The sequence below is a fragment of the Coturnix japonica genome, chromosome Z (assembly GCF_001577835.2).
Source record: "Coturnix japonica isolate 7356 chromosome Z, Coturnix japonica 2.1, whole genome shotgun sequence".
Lineage (NCBI taxonomy): Eukaryota > Metazoa > Chordata > Aves > Galliformes > Phasianidae > Coturnix > Coturnix japonica.
In genome coordinates, this window is record NC_029547.1 from 28,940,473 (window position 1) to 28,953,747 (window position 13,275).

Genomic DNA, 13,275 nt, shown 5'->3' on the forward strand with positions numbered 1-13,275 from the left:
GGGCTGCGGTCCCTCCGGGGCCATGGGGCACGGCCGCCCCCGGCCCAGCAGCGCAACGGCAGAGCAGGGCAGCTCCCCGTTCCCCCCGCGGCCCCTTTCCCCTTCTCCCTCACCCGCGCGGAGCCGCGGTTCGTCCCCAGCCCGTCCCCGCGCCCCCAGCCCCGCCCGCCGCCGGATCGCGCCCGGCGGCAGGAGGAAGAGAAACCTCCTGCAGATGGCAGCCCGCCCCCGGCCCCCGCCCCCCGCCGCAACTTTCTCCCGGCAGAGGAGAGGGAAAATGAGGGATGTTTGCTAAGCGCGCCGGGTCCTTCTGCGGCGTTCGGCGGTGATTAATAGGGAGGGCCGGGGAGGGGGATCTGGCGGAGCTGGAATGTATGTGCAGGAGAGGGAGGAGGAGTGTAAGCGGTGATTGTGTAATTAAATAATTAAAAAAGAAATACTTAAGTCTCATTTGGGAAGAGAGCTGGAGCGGGGTCCGGAGGGTGTAACCGGCGAATTTTTCAACTTCCAAGTTCTGAGAGCAGAGAGAAAAGGGGAAAGGGGAAACGGCGTTGAAGGCACACGGGGCGGGAGGGAGAGAGCTGGAGGGGACCGATCGCCTGCATTTCAGGAGATCGTTTTCATTACAGCGGGGAGCGGCCCCTCGGCGCGGCGCTCGGAGCGGCACGCAGCTCGCAGGCGGCGCCCTGAGCGGTACGGCTGCGCGGGGCCCCTCCGGCCGCGGGGGTTCGCCCCGCAAGCGCGGTCGCCGCCGCGTAAAGTTTCGCTGCCATCGCTCCGCGATTCGTGCTCTGCTCAGCACCGTAACCTTGAACTTTCGAGAGCGTGGTGACAGTGCCGTAATAACCCGCCACCAAACTTCTTAAAAAAAAAAATAAAAAAAAGCCAAACAAAAAAAAATCCTCCCGCCCACCTCCCCCCCCTTACCCCCCTCCCCTCCGCCCCCCCGCCCGAGTCCTTCCCCCCTCATTCTGCAAAACAACCGCCGGCAGCCGCCGCCGCCGCCGCAGCAGCAGCAAAGCACGGCTCTGCGCGCCGACTACAAGAGGGTTAAAAGTGTAGATTGGATTTCACCCCGGGAAATCGAGCGCACGGAGTGAACTTGAATCTTTGGCTATTTAAGGAGGACTGGGGTTTGTTGTGGAGTTGTGGTGATTCAGGGCAGAGCCCCGTCCTGATTGATTTCATCTTCCTCGAGTCTCAGATGACTGTAAAGTGAACAGATGAAATTATTCCTTTTTTGAGGCTTTTTCTTAGGGGCTCTCCGGGCAGCGCGTTTGCAAAAGCGAAGTCATGATGTATTCTCCAATCTGTCTCACTCAGGTATAGACGCATTTTTATTTATTTCATTTATTTGCTCGCTTATTTATTTATTTTTACGCGTTTTCTGTATTTATGTCTGAGTTGCTCATGAGTCACTGTAGCACTTGTAACGGGTTAAGGCGCGGTCGTGCCGCTCCTCGGACCCAAACTCCGCTCGCAAGGAGGGATTCAGGGGATGGACTGCACCAGGCCATTGTTTTGGGGGGATCCGTTCAAAGTGTCACTCGCAGACAAATACTGTTAATTGCTGGCGCACAGCGAGTCAAAGGTTAACGGAAGGGAAATGAGCGTAATTGCGCTAAAAAGCGGGTTTGATAAGTATTGATTTGATTGGAATCAAGCGATCCGCGCTCTTTTCAGCTCTGCGGCGTTCACGGTGCCTAATTAGAGGGTTTAAAAAGGAAAAGTGCTGTCTTTGACCAAAGGGAAAAAAACAATCTCAGCGCTCTGCGGCGCGAAGTAACCCCGCCTGATACTTCTGGAGCTCCGCTGCCTGCAGCGGCCGAGCTCGGAGCGCGGGGCGAGCGCGCTCCACTCGCAGCGCACCGGGATCTCTCCCGCCCGGCGCCGTGCTCGGGACCGCTGCTCGGGCCGCGGCTGTCACCGGGGTGCAGGGGGAGTTCCGAGAGCAGCCCCCACCGCTGCCCGGTGCCGGCCGCGGGAGCCGCCGGCCGAGGGTCCTCGTGAGGCCGCGGAGAGATCTCGGCGCCGGCGCTGCAGGGGAAGCGAGAGCCGCGGCCCCGGAGCGTTTTCCGAAGGGAAAACCCTATGTGCACAGCCAGGGGACAGTTTTCAGGAGCTTTTGTGAAAGTCTGTCTGATGAGGATGTGATGTAAACTGATGAAGTGATAACTGCTTGCTTCCACATTGGCGCGACAAATAGCTCAAGAAGAAGAAAACGTGCGAAAGTAATGTCTCGTGTGCGCCGTAATTAAGCGGCCAATAACGCGCTTATAGCTGCACGGTGAATAAATAAATATGATTTAAGTTATTCGACAATTAGAAAGCATTGTAATTCAAAAGGGCTGAAGTATTCATAAATTGTGAATGGAGATGGAAACAATGATAAGGCTTATTCAGTGATTGGATACAGTCCTGTAGCTTTTTGGCTGACACATTTTTTATTGTTTATATTTTGTTTGGCATCTGAGCGTGATTGACTTAGATATGGATATTTTCAGCAAGCAAACGTGAGCTTCAGTGAAGCAAAGCTGGAAAAGAGTACTGCAGGAGTATTTCTCCTTCAAAAGAAAAAGTGCTGGGTGCAGGAAGCACGTTGTGTAGTAGATAGACGTATGCTCTCAGGTACACATCGGTAAATACTTACGGTGGAGTCTACAGTTAGTAGGAAATAATGGTGAGTGGGTTTTGTCCTGCAAAACCACTGTCAGGCAGCAAAATCTCTGTGCAGGAGTGCGTACCTCAGAGCACAACTTGAGGCAGCAGCTTTTGCACTGAGAGCACGCACGTTTCCACCACCACCTCTCGCACAGCGCACAGCTCACGTTGCTCTTTTCTGCTCCTGCGACATTTTTTCCCCCCATATGCTTGCTTATTGGGCTCCTAGGTGCAATAGATTTCCTCACTTTACAAATCTCTATTAAAGTGCCATACTTTGGCATGTACAGAAACACAGCATTGCACTCTGCAGCCATAGGTATAAGGAAGCAGTTCCTGGCTCCCGCGTGTTAATAACTTCTGCCCTACATGTTACAGGCATGCTGCAGCATCTGCCGTGCAGAAGCGGTTCACACATAGAGGCTCAGCAAAATCACAGCAGTTTGATTTTAGTTTGGAATTTTTATCTGTCTGTTTAGAGCCAGGAGAGCATTTCTGAAATTGTCTTTCCCTAAATTAAAAAAAAAAAAAAAAAAAAAAAAAAAAGAGGTTACAATGTAAAAGAGAATGCATGCTTTCCATTATTTTGAGTTGCAGCCGAGTTAAAATGAGCGCTGCCAGAATTGCTCTCTATTGTGCTCTTGGTCTCGAAGGCTCTGCACAGATGCATGTTGATTGTGGCAGTGCATGCTCAGAGGAAAATATTTTGGTAGAAGTTCTAAACACAGAGCACCTGTTTGAAGCAGGCTGCCTGCACAAGGAGCACAACTCAGTTTGTGCCAGTGCAGCGCCAAAGCATCTTGTAAGCACAACTATGAAACCCAGAAGTGCAGTGTTAAGACAGACTTTGGCAACTCAGACGTTGCCCATCACTGTTTCAATAAAAGTTTGGTGGCTGTAAAGTAACTTGAAGGAAGAAGGAAGACTTAGCAGAAGCAGTGTAATTTGGGGGTGGGAGGGAGGGTGTTCTTTTTCCTGTTCCTCTGTAAGTGCCTTTCCCCCTGTTTTGGAATGAGAGTAAACTACATTCATCCCTCTTGCTGAGGCATGATAGGATGCAGTTACCGCATGCCTTCAAGTGCTTGGGCTCTTGTGATATTTTTACCATAGTTTATTTTTATGTTATGGTGGTCCAGGAAACTCCGAATGTGTTGTCTTTCTCTTTTCCCTTCAGAATACGCTCCTTCATTATGCAGAAAGAAAATCTATGGGAGGAAATGGAGCGCCTGAAGTTTTTGGTGTAAAATTTCTGGACTTCTGCCTTGTATACTTACTGCATGGTCTTCAGTCCAAACTTGGATGAACTGATATAAAGTTTGTCAGAGTGGAAAATGTGAGAGTAGCGCTTCATTTCCCCTTTACCTCTTCCAAAAAGAAAACCTGGCCTATCTATCATCATTATGCTACAATTAGACAAAGGGCATTTTCCCTGTATTTACAAACTACATAGTTATCCTATAATAACTTCCATGTTAATTTAAGCGGTCAGCGCAGAATGGTTCACCTGAGCTGTTGGATATGACATCTTACATCCATGAATCACTTTATTGCGAGAGCAACTATGGCACATGGGTAATGCCACAAAAACATAAAAATGTTTTTGTTTTTTCTTTTAATTCTTTCTCCTCCCCCCCTCCAATATTGCCTGTCTGAATGAATATTAAGGGGAAAAATAAAATAAAATCTTGTAGATGGCTTTTTAGAAGGTTTAGTGGAGAAAGTGTGTGATTAATTGCAAATCTCCATTTAGGATAGTTTTTATGGGCACTTCTTGTCAAGTAATGTTTCATTTCGAAGGACTCCGGATGCACAATGACTGTCTCAAAGATATCCGATGATATTGCTTTAGAACAGGATCTTCTTTGCTGTGTTTCTCCTTCACAATCTTTTGCACGTATCTATAGATTTAGGACTCTAAATATTATAAAAGAAAGGTCTCAATATGGTTTTTAAAAAGGTGTTTCTTTTTCTTTTCTTTCTTCTTTCCTTTCTTTCTTTCTTTCTTTCTTTCTTTTCTTTCTTTCTTTCTTTCTTTCTTTCTTCTTTCTTCTTTTCTTTCTTTCTTTCTTCTTTCTTCTTCTTTCTTTCTTTCTTTCTTTCTTTCTTTCTTTCTTCTTTCTTTCTTTTCTTTTCTTTTCTTTTCTTTTTTCTTCTTTTTCTTTTCTTTCTTTTTTTTTTTTTTTTTCCTTTTCTTTTCTTTTTTAATTCCTCCGTCTTTGTAAAGGAGAGCATTCAATCACCAGCGAGTGGAATTTAAAAGCAGGAATTTGTCTCTATGTAATTTTCATAGATGTAAAATGCTATTGGCTATTAGTGGTAATATGTTGTGAAGTACCTGAAGATGAAGCCATTCTGGAAGAGTTTGCCCTGTTCCCCTTAAAAATGAAAACTGGTTCTGCAGTATTCTATTAGTGTAGAAATCGCACATTAATTTCATTGCCATTTTAAGCTACAATGCTGAAGTCTGTTTCAGATGTAATTACTGTACTGGGGCAAAAAACCAATTTCTCTCACAGCTCCTCAGCCCCCTGCCTTCCTCCTTGCCCCACCTTTAACCCCAGATGGCAACATTTTCAAGATCTGTAGCAAATCTGCTTTATTTAGTCTAAAACTAATTGCAAAGATTCAACACTGCACAGCCTTCCTGCTTATGCTAAGTTAGAATTTTAATGGTGTTTTATTTAAATGTTTTAAGATGGCTTTTGTAGATGAAAAAATAAACTTTCTCTGGTAGTTAGAAGAGAGGGGAAAAAAGCATGGCACTGGAAAGCGCATGAAGCCTTATCATGGGCTGTGGTTACTCAGAGCAGTATTGCCTTCCCACACAAAGAACAGATTGTGGTTTAACTCTTTCCACGGCCTAGTTTTATGTGCCAGCATAGTATCAGAATTGTTCAGATCTCCGCTGGAAACTGCTAGCCAGTTTAATTATTGCCTTTGTGGCTCTTTATCAAGCATGGTACTGTAGTGCAGTCATTTATGCCTCGAACTATCTCCCAGTATTGCATCTCAGCTTTATTTTTTTTATGCCTTATTTTTTTTTCTTTCTTTCTTTCTTTTCTTTCCCTTCCTCTGTGAAGGTAATATGGGCATAGGTAAACTGCTCGCAACTTTTGTGCTGTTTTCGGTTTGCTGTGGGGGCAGTGAGGGGAGAGAGGTAAGCAGCTCCAGTAGGTTTTTATACCATTCAGGGAATTTTGAACTTTGTGTGTGAAATTTGAAGATTTAAATGCTGAATTCTTGGCCCGGAGCTCCCACAATGGCAGTCTGAACTCTGTATAATTGAGACCATTAGTTATACTTTCATCATTTTTACCTAATGGAGTTAATCAGCCTTCTGATTAAGCATAATTCATTCCCCGTCTAGCAGTGTAGCTAAAATATTAGTTAGTTAATTGTATTCTTGAATATAATTGTATAAGAAAAGATTCGTGTTTAGTTTGATTGCATCGTGCCACTCAGTGTGATGAACGATCTGCGCGGTATTTAAAACTAAATATGCCTCCACGCAGAAAGGGAGATATCTCCCCTAAGGTCTCCCTTGCAAACCAGAATGCAGCAGTGTTTGATAAGTAGATTGCGCTGTTTTGAACGTGGGGTTTGTTCACAGAAGGGCCATTAGCTTTTGGGAAAGGCCTATTTAGATATGAACATGGATGTGTAGGACGGTTCTTTAAGCAGACAAAACGAGTTAATTTAATTGCTATAGGATGTGCTTGTAGATGACAACAAAGCATTACCTCCTTAACACAATACATATTGCTGTCAGGCAGAAGATAAGAACTTTCAGGTGAAGCCAGATGACAGGAAGGGATATTTCGGAACTGTAAATAAATTGCATGGATTTCACAAAAGCAGCATTTGACCAGCGGTGCACTCATAATGTCACTCTGCCACAGCATGCAGAAACACAAAGAATGCAAAGTTTGTGCCAAGTTGCCATTTTTCATTGTACACCTCAGATTGATTTTTAAGGGGTTTAGAATAATTGCCACACTCATGTGATCGGTTAACAAATTAACTGACTCTGTGGGGCTTCAAAACCCATAGTGAAGCTGCCAGGAGAAAATTAATGTAATTTTTGTTCTCGACTTCATAAACTTTTATTTTACAGAGTTTGGGGGTGGTGGGAGGGAAGCCCAAAGAGTTGAAAGTACAGAAGCTTCTGTGCAGGGTTTGTGTACAACATGCTGTGCCTTTTCCCCACTTTCCCTTACTGTATACTGGTTTCTCTAGTTACCACCACTGGAATGGTGCCGTTTCAGTGCTGGAATGTTGGACGTTTGATAAGAAAATGGATCAAGTTTAATGGCGCATGCTCTTTGTGCCACCAGCAGGCTCTTGCTGAGAGCATGCTCCAAAAGCGGGAACTGTGTGGCATTACACTGAGCATGTATATGCTTTGTGTTCCTGTGCCACAGAGAAGAGAAATGAACTGTGGCATTCACTTCAGCGTTCTGAACGTTTCTGCTCAGATTTTTTAGAACCGTGTAGTGTCCTCTTTGTGCAATGGTACTTTTCTTGATGCCAGTCGTTCGCTCAGATATTTAAATGTTTGGAACAAAACATCTTGATAGCATCTCTTTTCAGTGATGTAGTCCTTTTACAGTGATGTAGGATGAAGTGAGGGGAGGCATAGAGAATAAAATCTTCAGATGCTTCTCTCAGAGAGTGAAATACGGGGAAAATGTGATTTTCCATGTAATTTTGTCTGTTGTCTGACAGTGACGGTAATCACATCAAAGGTGTTACGCAGAATTTTGTGTAAATTTTTAAGTAAATATTGAATGTTTATTCTCTTTGTCTTCGATTTCACTTTAAGATTTTCGGAAATCTTTCTTGATGCTGCTTTGATTATGACAGCTTACTGACTTTTCTTCTTCTCTCCTTTCTTTTCCCTCCAATTCCCTCTGCAGGATGAATTTCACCCGTTCATTGAGGCACTTCTTCCGCATGTCCGTGCAATTGCCTACACTTGGTTCAACCTCCAGGCTCGAAAACGCAAGTACTTCAAAAAACATGAGAAACGAATGTCAAAGGACGAGGAAAGAGCAGTCAAGGATGAGCTACTAAGCGAAAAGCCCGAAATTAAACAGAAGTGGGCATCCAGGCTCCTCGCCAAGCTGCGCAAAGATATTCGCCAAGAGTTCCGGGAGGATTTTGTGCTCACGGTGACTGGGAAGAAGCACCCGTGCTGTGTATTGTCCAATCCTGACCAGAAGGGTAAGATTAGGAGGATCGACTGCCTGAGGCAGGCTGACAAAGTCTGGCGTCTGGATCTAGTCATGGTGATCCTGTTCAAAGGCATCCCCTTGGAAAGTACGGATGGAGAGCGGCTCATGAAATCCCCACATTGCACAAATCCAGCACTTTGCGTCCAGCCACACCACATAACAGTATCAGTCAAGGAGCTTGATTTGTTTTTGGCATACTACGTGCAGGAGCAAGGTAGGAAGCAGATTGTCATGTTTCTATGTTAGTATGTCAAACTCTGATTCTGAGCAGCCCTGTTTCCCCTATGGGCTGTCTTCCAGTGAAACATTATTCTGTGGTCTCTATACATAACGTGGGTACATATCCATATGTAAATCAGCATGTATACGTATATACACACAGACACACTCACTCCTACAGACCTGTACAAATTATGCGTACGTTTAGCGTATGTTTCTTACTCTCTTTCAAGAGATAGCAATATGTCTCAAGGTGGTTCTTCAGTTCCTCCATTTCTTTTTTTTCTGTTCAAAATCTGACTCTCTCTCTGTATATAAATATATATATATATTCCCAGTTACGACTTCAGGAAATGTTATTCTTATTTTTAAAGTTCTTTCTTTTTTCTTTTCTTCTCTGTAGTACTCTCAGTACAGATGCAGGTATGTGCAATTGCACAATCATGATAAATAGTACAAATACTTACTCTTGTTTTTTCAGTTTCAAATAACCAAGAATTCATCCTTAAATAGATTAAGCTATTGAAACTTTGAGAGCAACCATAGATGTTCTCGTCATTACAGAATAAAACATGAAAAATTTTTAGCCCAGAAATACTGGTTAGCATATACTAAATAGGCACAATTACAGCATACATATTTAACGTTTTATTCATATTTGACATCGCTAGTTCATGCTTCCTATCTGAGTTTTTAAACAAAGATTCAGGTTGTAATATTAAAAGAGAAATTTCCCTTACAATTTTATTTCGGTAATTACAGTAGTATACTTAATTTTATATTGAAGATTGAAGGAAAAGCTTATTTATCTGTTACTTATGTATTTATTTAATTTACGAAATTAAAGTAAAATCTATTATTCCTTTTATCATATATGAATGAGAAATTTGCTGGTCATGTTACTTATTCAGATAAAAAATATTTGTTTGCAGGTTCCCCTGAATTGAAAATGGCAGTAAGTCCATAAAGGATTTTCTCTGATACTGAGCCTTCTGAAAAGCACTTTCTCTTTGTGGGATAATTTTAGTTCTTTTTGGTGATTGTGTCATCCTCTAGCCATCCTTGTATTGCTGAGTGATAAGTAGCAATAATGCATTTGTTTCTTAGCCGCAGACCTAAACCAGGGGAAGTTTGACCAGCTGCAGATGGCGGGCCATTTCGTGGCTTGGCCTGGTAGTAGGCAGAAATGGCTCGCAGAAGGGCAGATGGCAGTCTGTTATCCGATGCCCCATACGCAACTGCGGATCTAACTGAAAAAGAAACTGAATAGATTTTATTAGTAACAAAGGAGTAAAATTGCATGTCTTCATTGAGCAGGTACTTGTGGTTTGAAAGAGTAGATACAGTATGACCTTTTTATTTTTGACAAATTCTTCTCTTAGAAGTTTAGTACCCAAATATTGCACTGTGTTCACACAAATATATAAATAGAGTTATTATTTTTTTAATTATTTGTCATGGAAATCTGTGTTTCTTCTCTCGCCGTTTGTATTTTATATTTTTTTTCTCCACAGCAGTCGACAATTTACTAAAATATTTTGCAGCGACTTGCAGCAGCAGCGCGGTCTGCTAAACGTGAACCTTTTCTATAAAGGCACTAAACATAACAGCTTAATTACAAAAACTTTATATCTTCAAACTTCCTTTATGTAGAAAAATTTGAACAATACTTTGAATGCATACATCACAAGACATAACTTACTGATTAATTCTAATGTATTTACCTGCCTGTAAAAGTTGAAAGTACAAAGGGAGGAAAATAGCTTAAGTAGCTCTTGAACCAATGGGGCTGAGGGTCATGGTACTTTTACACTCTTGGTTTTAAGTTGTTGGAAGCCATAACTTGAAATGGGAGAAAGAGTTGTAGAACACAGCTGATTTTATTGATTTGAACAAATTGAGAATATTAGTTTATTCAAAATATTTGTCTAATCAGAAATGAGTAAGAAAGTGTTCTGTAATATTGTAACTTTGAAGGTTACAAGAAGCCACTCTGGGAATATACTAGAAGATGAAACTGGCTAATTTCTTTGTACCAAGCTACCCTTAGCAGGCGCCTTTGTTTATTGCAAACTGCATGTATTTTGTATCTCTTGTGCTGCTTTACAGTTAAACTTCTGCTAACATATGTTCACTCTCTTCTTGAAGAAGTCGTATTAAGTTATCTTTGTGTATTTTTTCCTCATTTTGCCACACTTTGAATCTCTGTCCTCAGTGAATGCAGGTTAATTGGGCACTTTGCTGTGTACTTGATTAAGAGCATCAGACTTGAAAAAATATAAGCATGAAGTAAACCAAAATGCTGCATTTTACACAGGGTGTTTTGCTCTGTATATCTCTTTTAGAATACTAAAATCCACCTAATGGTATCATATAAAAAATAAGCAGAGAAATTGAAACAAATGACTGAACGAAATACGAAGAAGGAATTAGCACACAAAATGAAGAAAGGAGCCAAATAGTGTGTTTTTTGTTTCTTTATAAAAGAAGATTAGAGGAAAAAGGAGGAGGAAGGATAGTTCGAGTGCCAGTGATGGTTGCCAGTGGCACCAGGATTGGCATCAGACCTTCTTTGTTTAGCCTAGGATGCCTGTGATTTGTTGGTTGGCATCCGCATTGCAGTGCAGAGTAATGTTACAATATATTGACAATTTCCAGATCTAGAAGTGTCAGTAATCCTTTCAGTTCTTAATAAAAAGAGCTTCTACTTCCATGTCTGCCTTGAAGGAAGAAATAAGGACTAACCTATCAAGTTTTGTCATTGACCAACTTTATCTGGTTCTCCTTTTTGCCCACCTCTGTCAGAATTCAGCATCATTTTTTTTCCCCTATTCTCTTTCTATGACCCTCTGGTGCTTTAGGATGTTAAAAAAAAAAAAAAAAAAAAAAAAAAGGCTTGACTTAGGTTACAAAGCTGCTCCTTTGACTGAAATGGAGGAAGAAAATGGGAAAAACACAGTAATCAGTATTTAGCATCAAAATAATTTTTAATCATAATACACTTTTATAGGGCTCTGCTTCTGTATCAGGTCCATATCTACCCTCCCCCCCCCAGGCGAGTTTTAAAAAAGCCTAAACCTTGAAAATGTAATGGATATTGTTTGTATTGATAAAAATTATTATTATTATTATTATTGTTGTTGTTAATTTTTGTTACATTATCTTTTACGCTTTCATTCTTTCTCTTTCTGTCTGGCATCAGAGTGCCTATCATTTGGTATGAAACATGTCTGAGTCCGTAAAATCATTTGATGATATTTGACTCAATCAGTGCAGCGCTTATGCTGTGTTCCCGTTGCTACAAGAACCGCCATTTTGTTTGTCAAGTGCCAGGAGAGGAGAAAAAAAAAAAAAAAAAAAAAAAAAAAGCAGACAATGTGCTTGATGCCAATAATGGTTGCCAGTGGCACCGAGGTTGGCATCAGACCCTCTTTGTCTAGTTGCTGAATGCCTTTGATTCGTTGGTTGGCATCCGCATTGCAGTGGGCACATTGGAAAGTTTTTGACAATCAGTGAATGAAAGCTGCAGTACTTGTTTGCTGCAACAGAACCCAGATAATATAAATCCCTTCTTCTGAGAGATGTTTTGCTTAGACTTACAATGTCTGATTAAAAATAATAATAATAATAATTAAAAAAAGCTTGTGCTGCTCTTTTTAAAAAACATAAAATATCTACAGCAATGGATCTCGTCTGCAGAATTCCTGATCCTCGTGTCGTCTCTGCTGTTTTTCTTCCTGCCAGCATAAATAAAATGGAAAGCATTTTAGCAGATAGTCAATGAAGCATAATAGGCATGAGAAATACTTTGGGAGTATAAAGGACTCAAGCAATGGTAAATGTAGATGGTAAACATTTTAAAGTGTTTTAATGCATGCGCCCTTCGGAGTATATCTCTCAGAACAGTCATGTTGCTGTTTACACTCTCCTTTGTCCTTGTGCAAGACTGATATAATTGGGGGAGCCTGCATCCCCAGCTGTTAATAAAATCTGAAGTTGAGGGGAGGATCTTTTAAACTATCCAAGAATGAGAGCAGAAAATAGATGCAGATGTCCTACGTCTGGTACTGCTCAGGCACTCCTGATTTAAGTTCTTTACACATCAAGATGTTGTTGCCGTTCCAGCTGCAGGATTTCTGCTACCAGCAATTTGGTGAAAAGACTAAATCATTTCTGCTGGAAGTTTCCTAGATAGCATTAATATTGCTTTCCGGTTAACTGCTATTATCTCATTAATTAATAAGAAGGATTAGCAAGCCTTTCCCAAAGGGCTCCGCAGAAGGAAACCTGGCCTATGCGAGCCCCAGGATCGCCAGGCTGTGTCCTGCCTCTCCAGGGGTCGCAGGAGAGAGGAAGGGGAGAAAGAAACGTTAAGAGGGGGAGAAGGAGGGAGGACCAGCTCCCTGCAGGTCTGCAGGGGGAAGCTTTGCCTTGAGGACTCATCTGCCCAGCACCTGGGGAGACCCAAGGAGACCCAAGGAGCAGGCTGGCAGGCCGCATAGCAGACGGCTGCCGCAGGCTGCCTGGGGCCCATCCGGAGCGCAGGCGTTCCTGTGCCGCACCTGTGTGCATCCAGAGCTGTTTCCAGCCCAGCCAAGCGCTGAGGGGTCAGCGATCCCTTGCTGAGTTGGGATGCTGACTTTTCTCTTTGGCAGCACCAATCGCGGGGATGTGCTGTCTCGTTTTGGGCAGCACGTCCTCCTTTCAGAAGGGACTCTGTGTAGCTCTGTATGAAGGGCAATGCCTCCAAACTGCAGGAGTTTGCCAACGGCCTCCGAGCAGGTCAGTGGTGTGGTCCCGTTATCAGGTTTCTTGCATTTTGTGACTTCCTTTTCATGGGAAGCTCATTTTTATTTTTTTTTTTATTTAATGTCTGTGCAGTCATTCTCATATTATGCTTCCAGTTTACCTTTCGTAAACATAAAATTGAGAATGTAGCAATATAGTAACAATAGTTCTTCTATTTTAAAATGGCATTTTCTTTATTGTCTGTTTGCCTTGAGCATGAGAAATTCCACTTGAAATCACACCCTGAACTTTGTTTAAGCAATACCCTCTTTATATAATGTGTGTAACATTCATATGTCCAAATGCTGCAACACCCTGAAAGAACTTGGACGTGGGTTTGTGTTTCTTGTGTGCACTGATGCTTCCACATGCA

General features: G+C 42.4%; 1 protein-coding gene across 2 annotated transcripts; it reads left to right on the plus strand.

Annotated features, from left to right (window-relative positions):
- Positions 1-969: 969 nt before the first annotated feature.
- LOC107306152 (nuclear factor 1 B-type) lies at positions 970-11,482 on the plus strand. Of its 2 annotated transcripts, none has more exons than XM_015849037.2 (3): positions 970-1,323; positions 7,578-8,109; positions 9,047-11,482. In XM_015849037.2, the coding sequence occupies exons 1-3, from the start codon at positions 1,294-1,296 to the stop codon at positions 9,079-9,081; spliced, it is 597 nt and encodes a 198-aa protein (XP_015704523.1). In that variant the 5' UTR covers positions 970-1,293; the 3' UTR covers positions 9,082-11,482. The 2 variants fall into 2 exon arrangements, with proteins under 2 accessions (XP_015704523.1, XP_015704524.1); XM_015849038.2 differs by lacking the exon at positions 970-1,323 and adding an exon at positions 7,046-7,173.
- The last annotated feature ends 1,793 nt before the right edge of the window (positions 11,483-13,275 follow it).

Excerpts from the sequence above, each read along its gene's own strand:
- LOC107306152 (XM_015849037.2), top strand. The coding sequence starts at position 1,294 with ATGATGTATTCTCCAATCTGTCTCACTCAG. Across the intron at positions 1,324-7,577 it reads CTCCAATCTGTCTCACTCAG|GATGAATTTCACCCGTTCAT; the intron begins GTATAGACGCAT and ends TTCCCTCTGCAG. Across the intron at positions 8,110-9,046 it reads ATACTACGTGCAGGAGCAAG|GTTCCCCTGAATTGAAAATG; the intron begins GTAGGAAGCAGA and ends ATTTGTTTGCAG.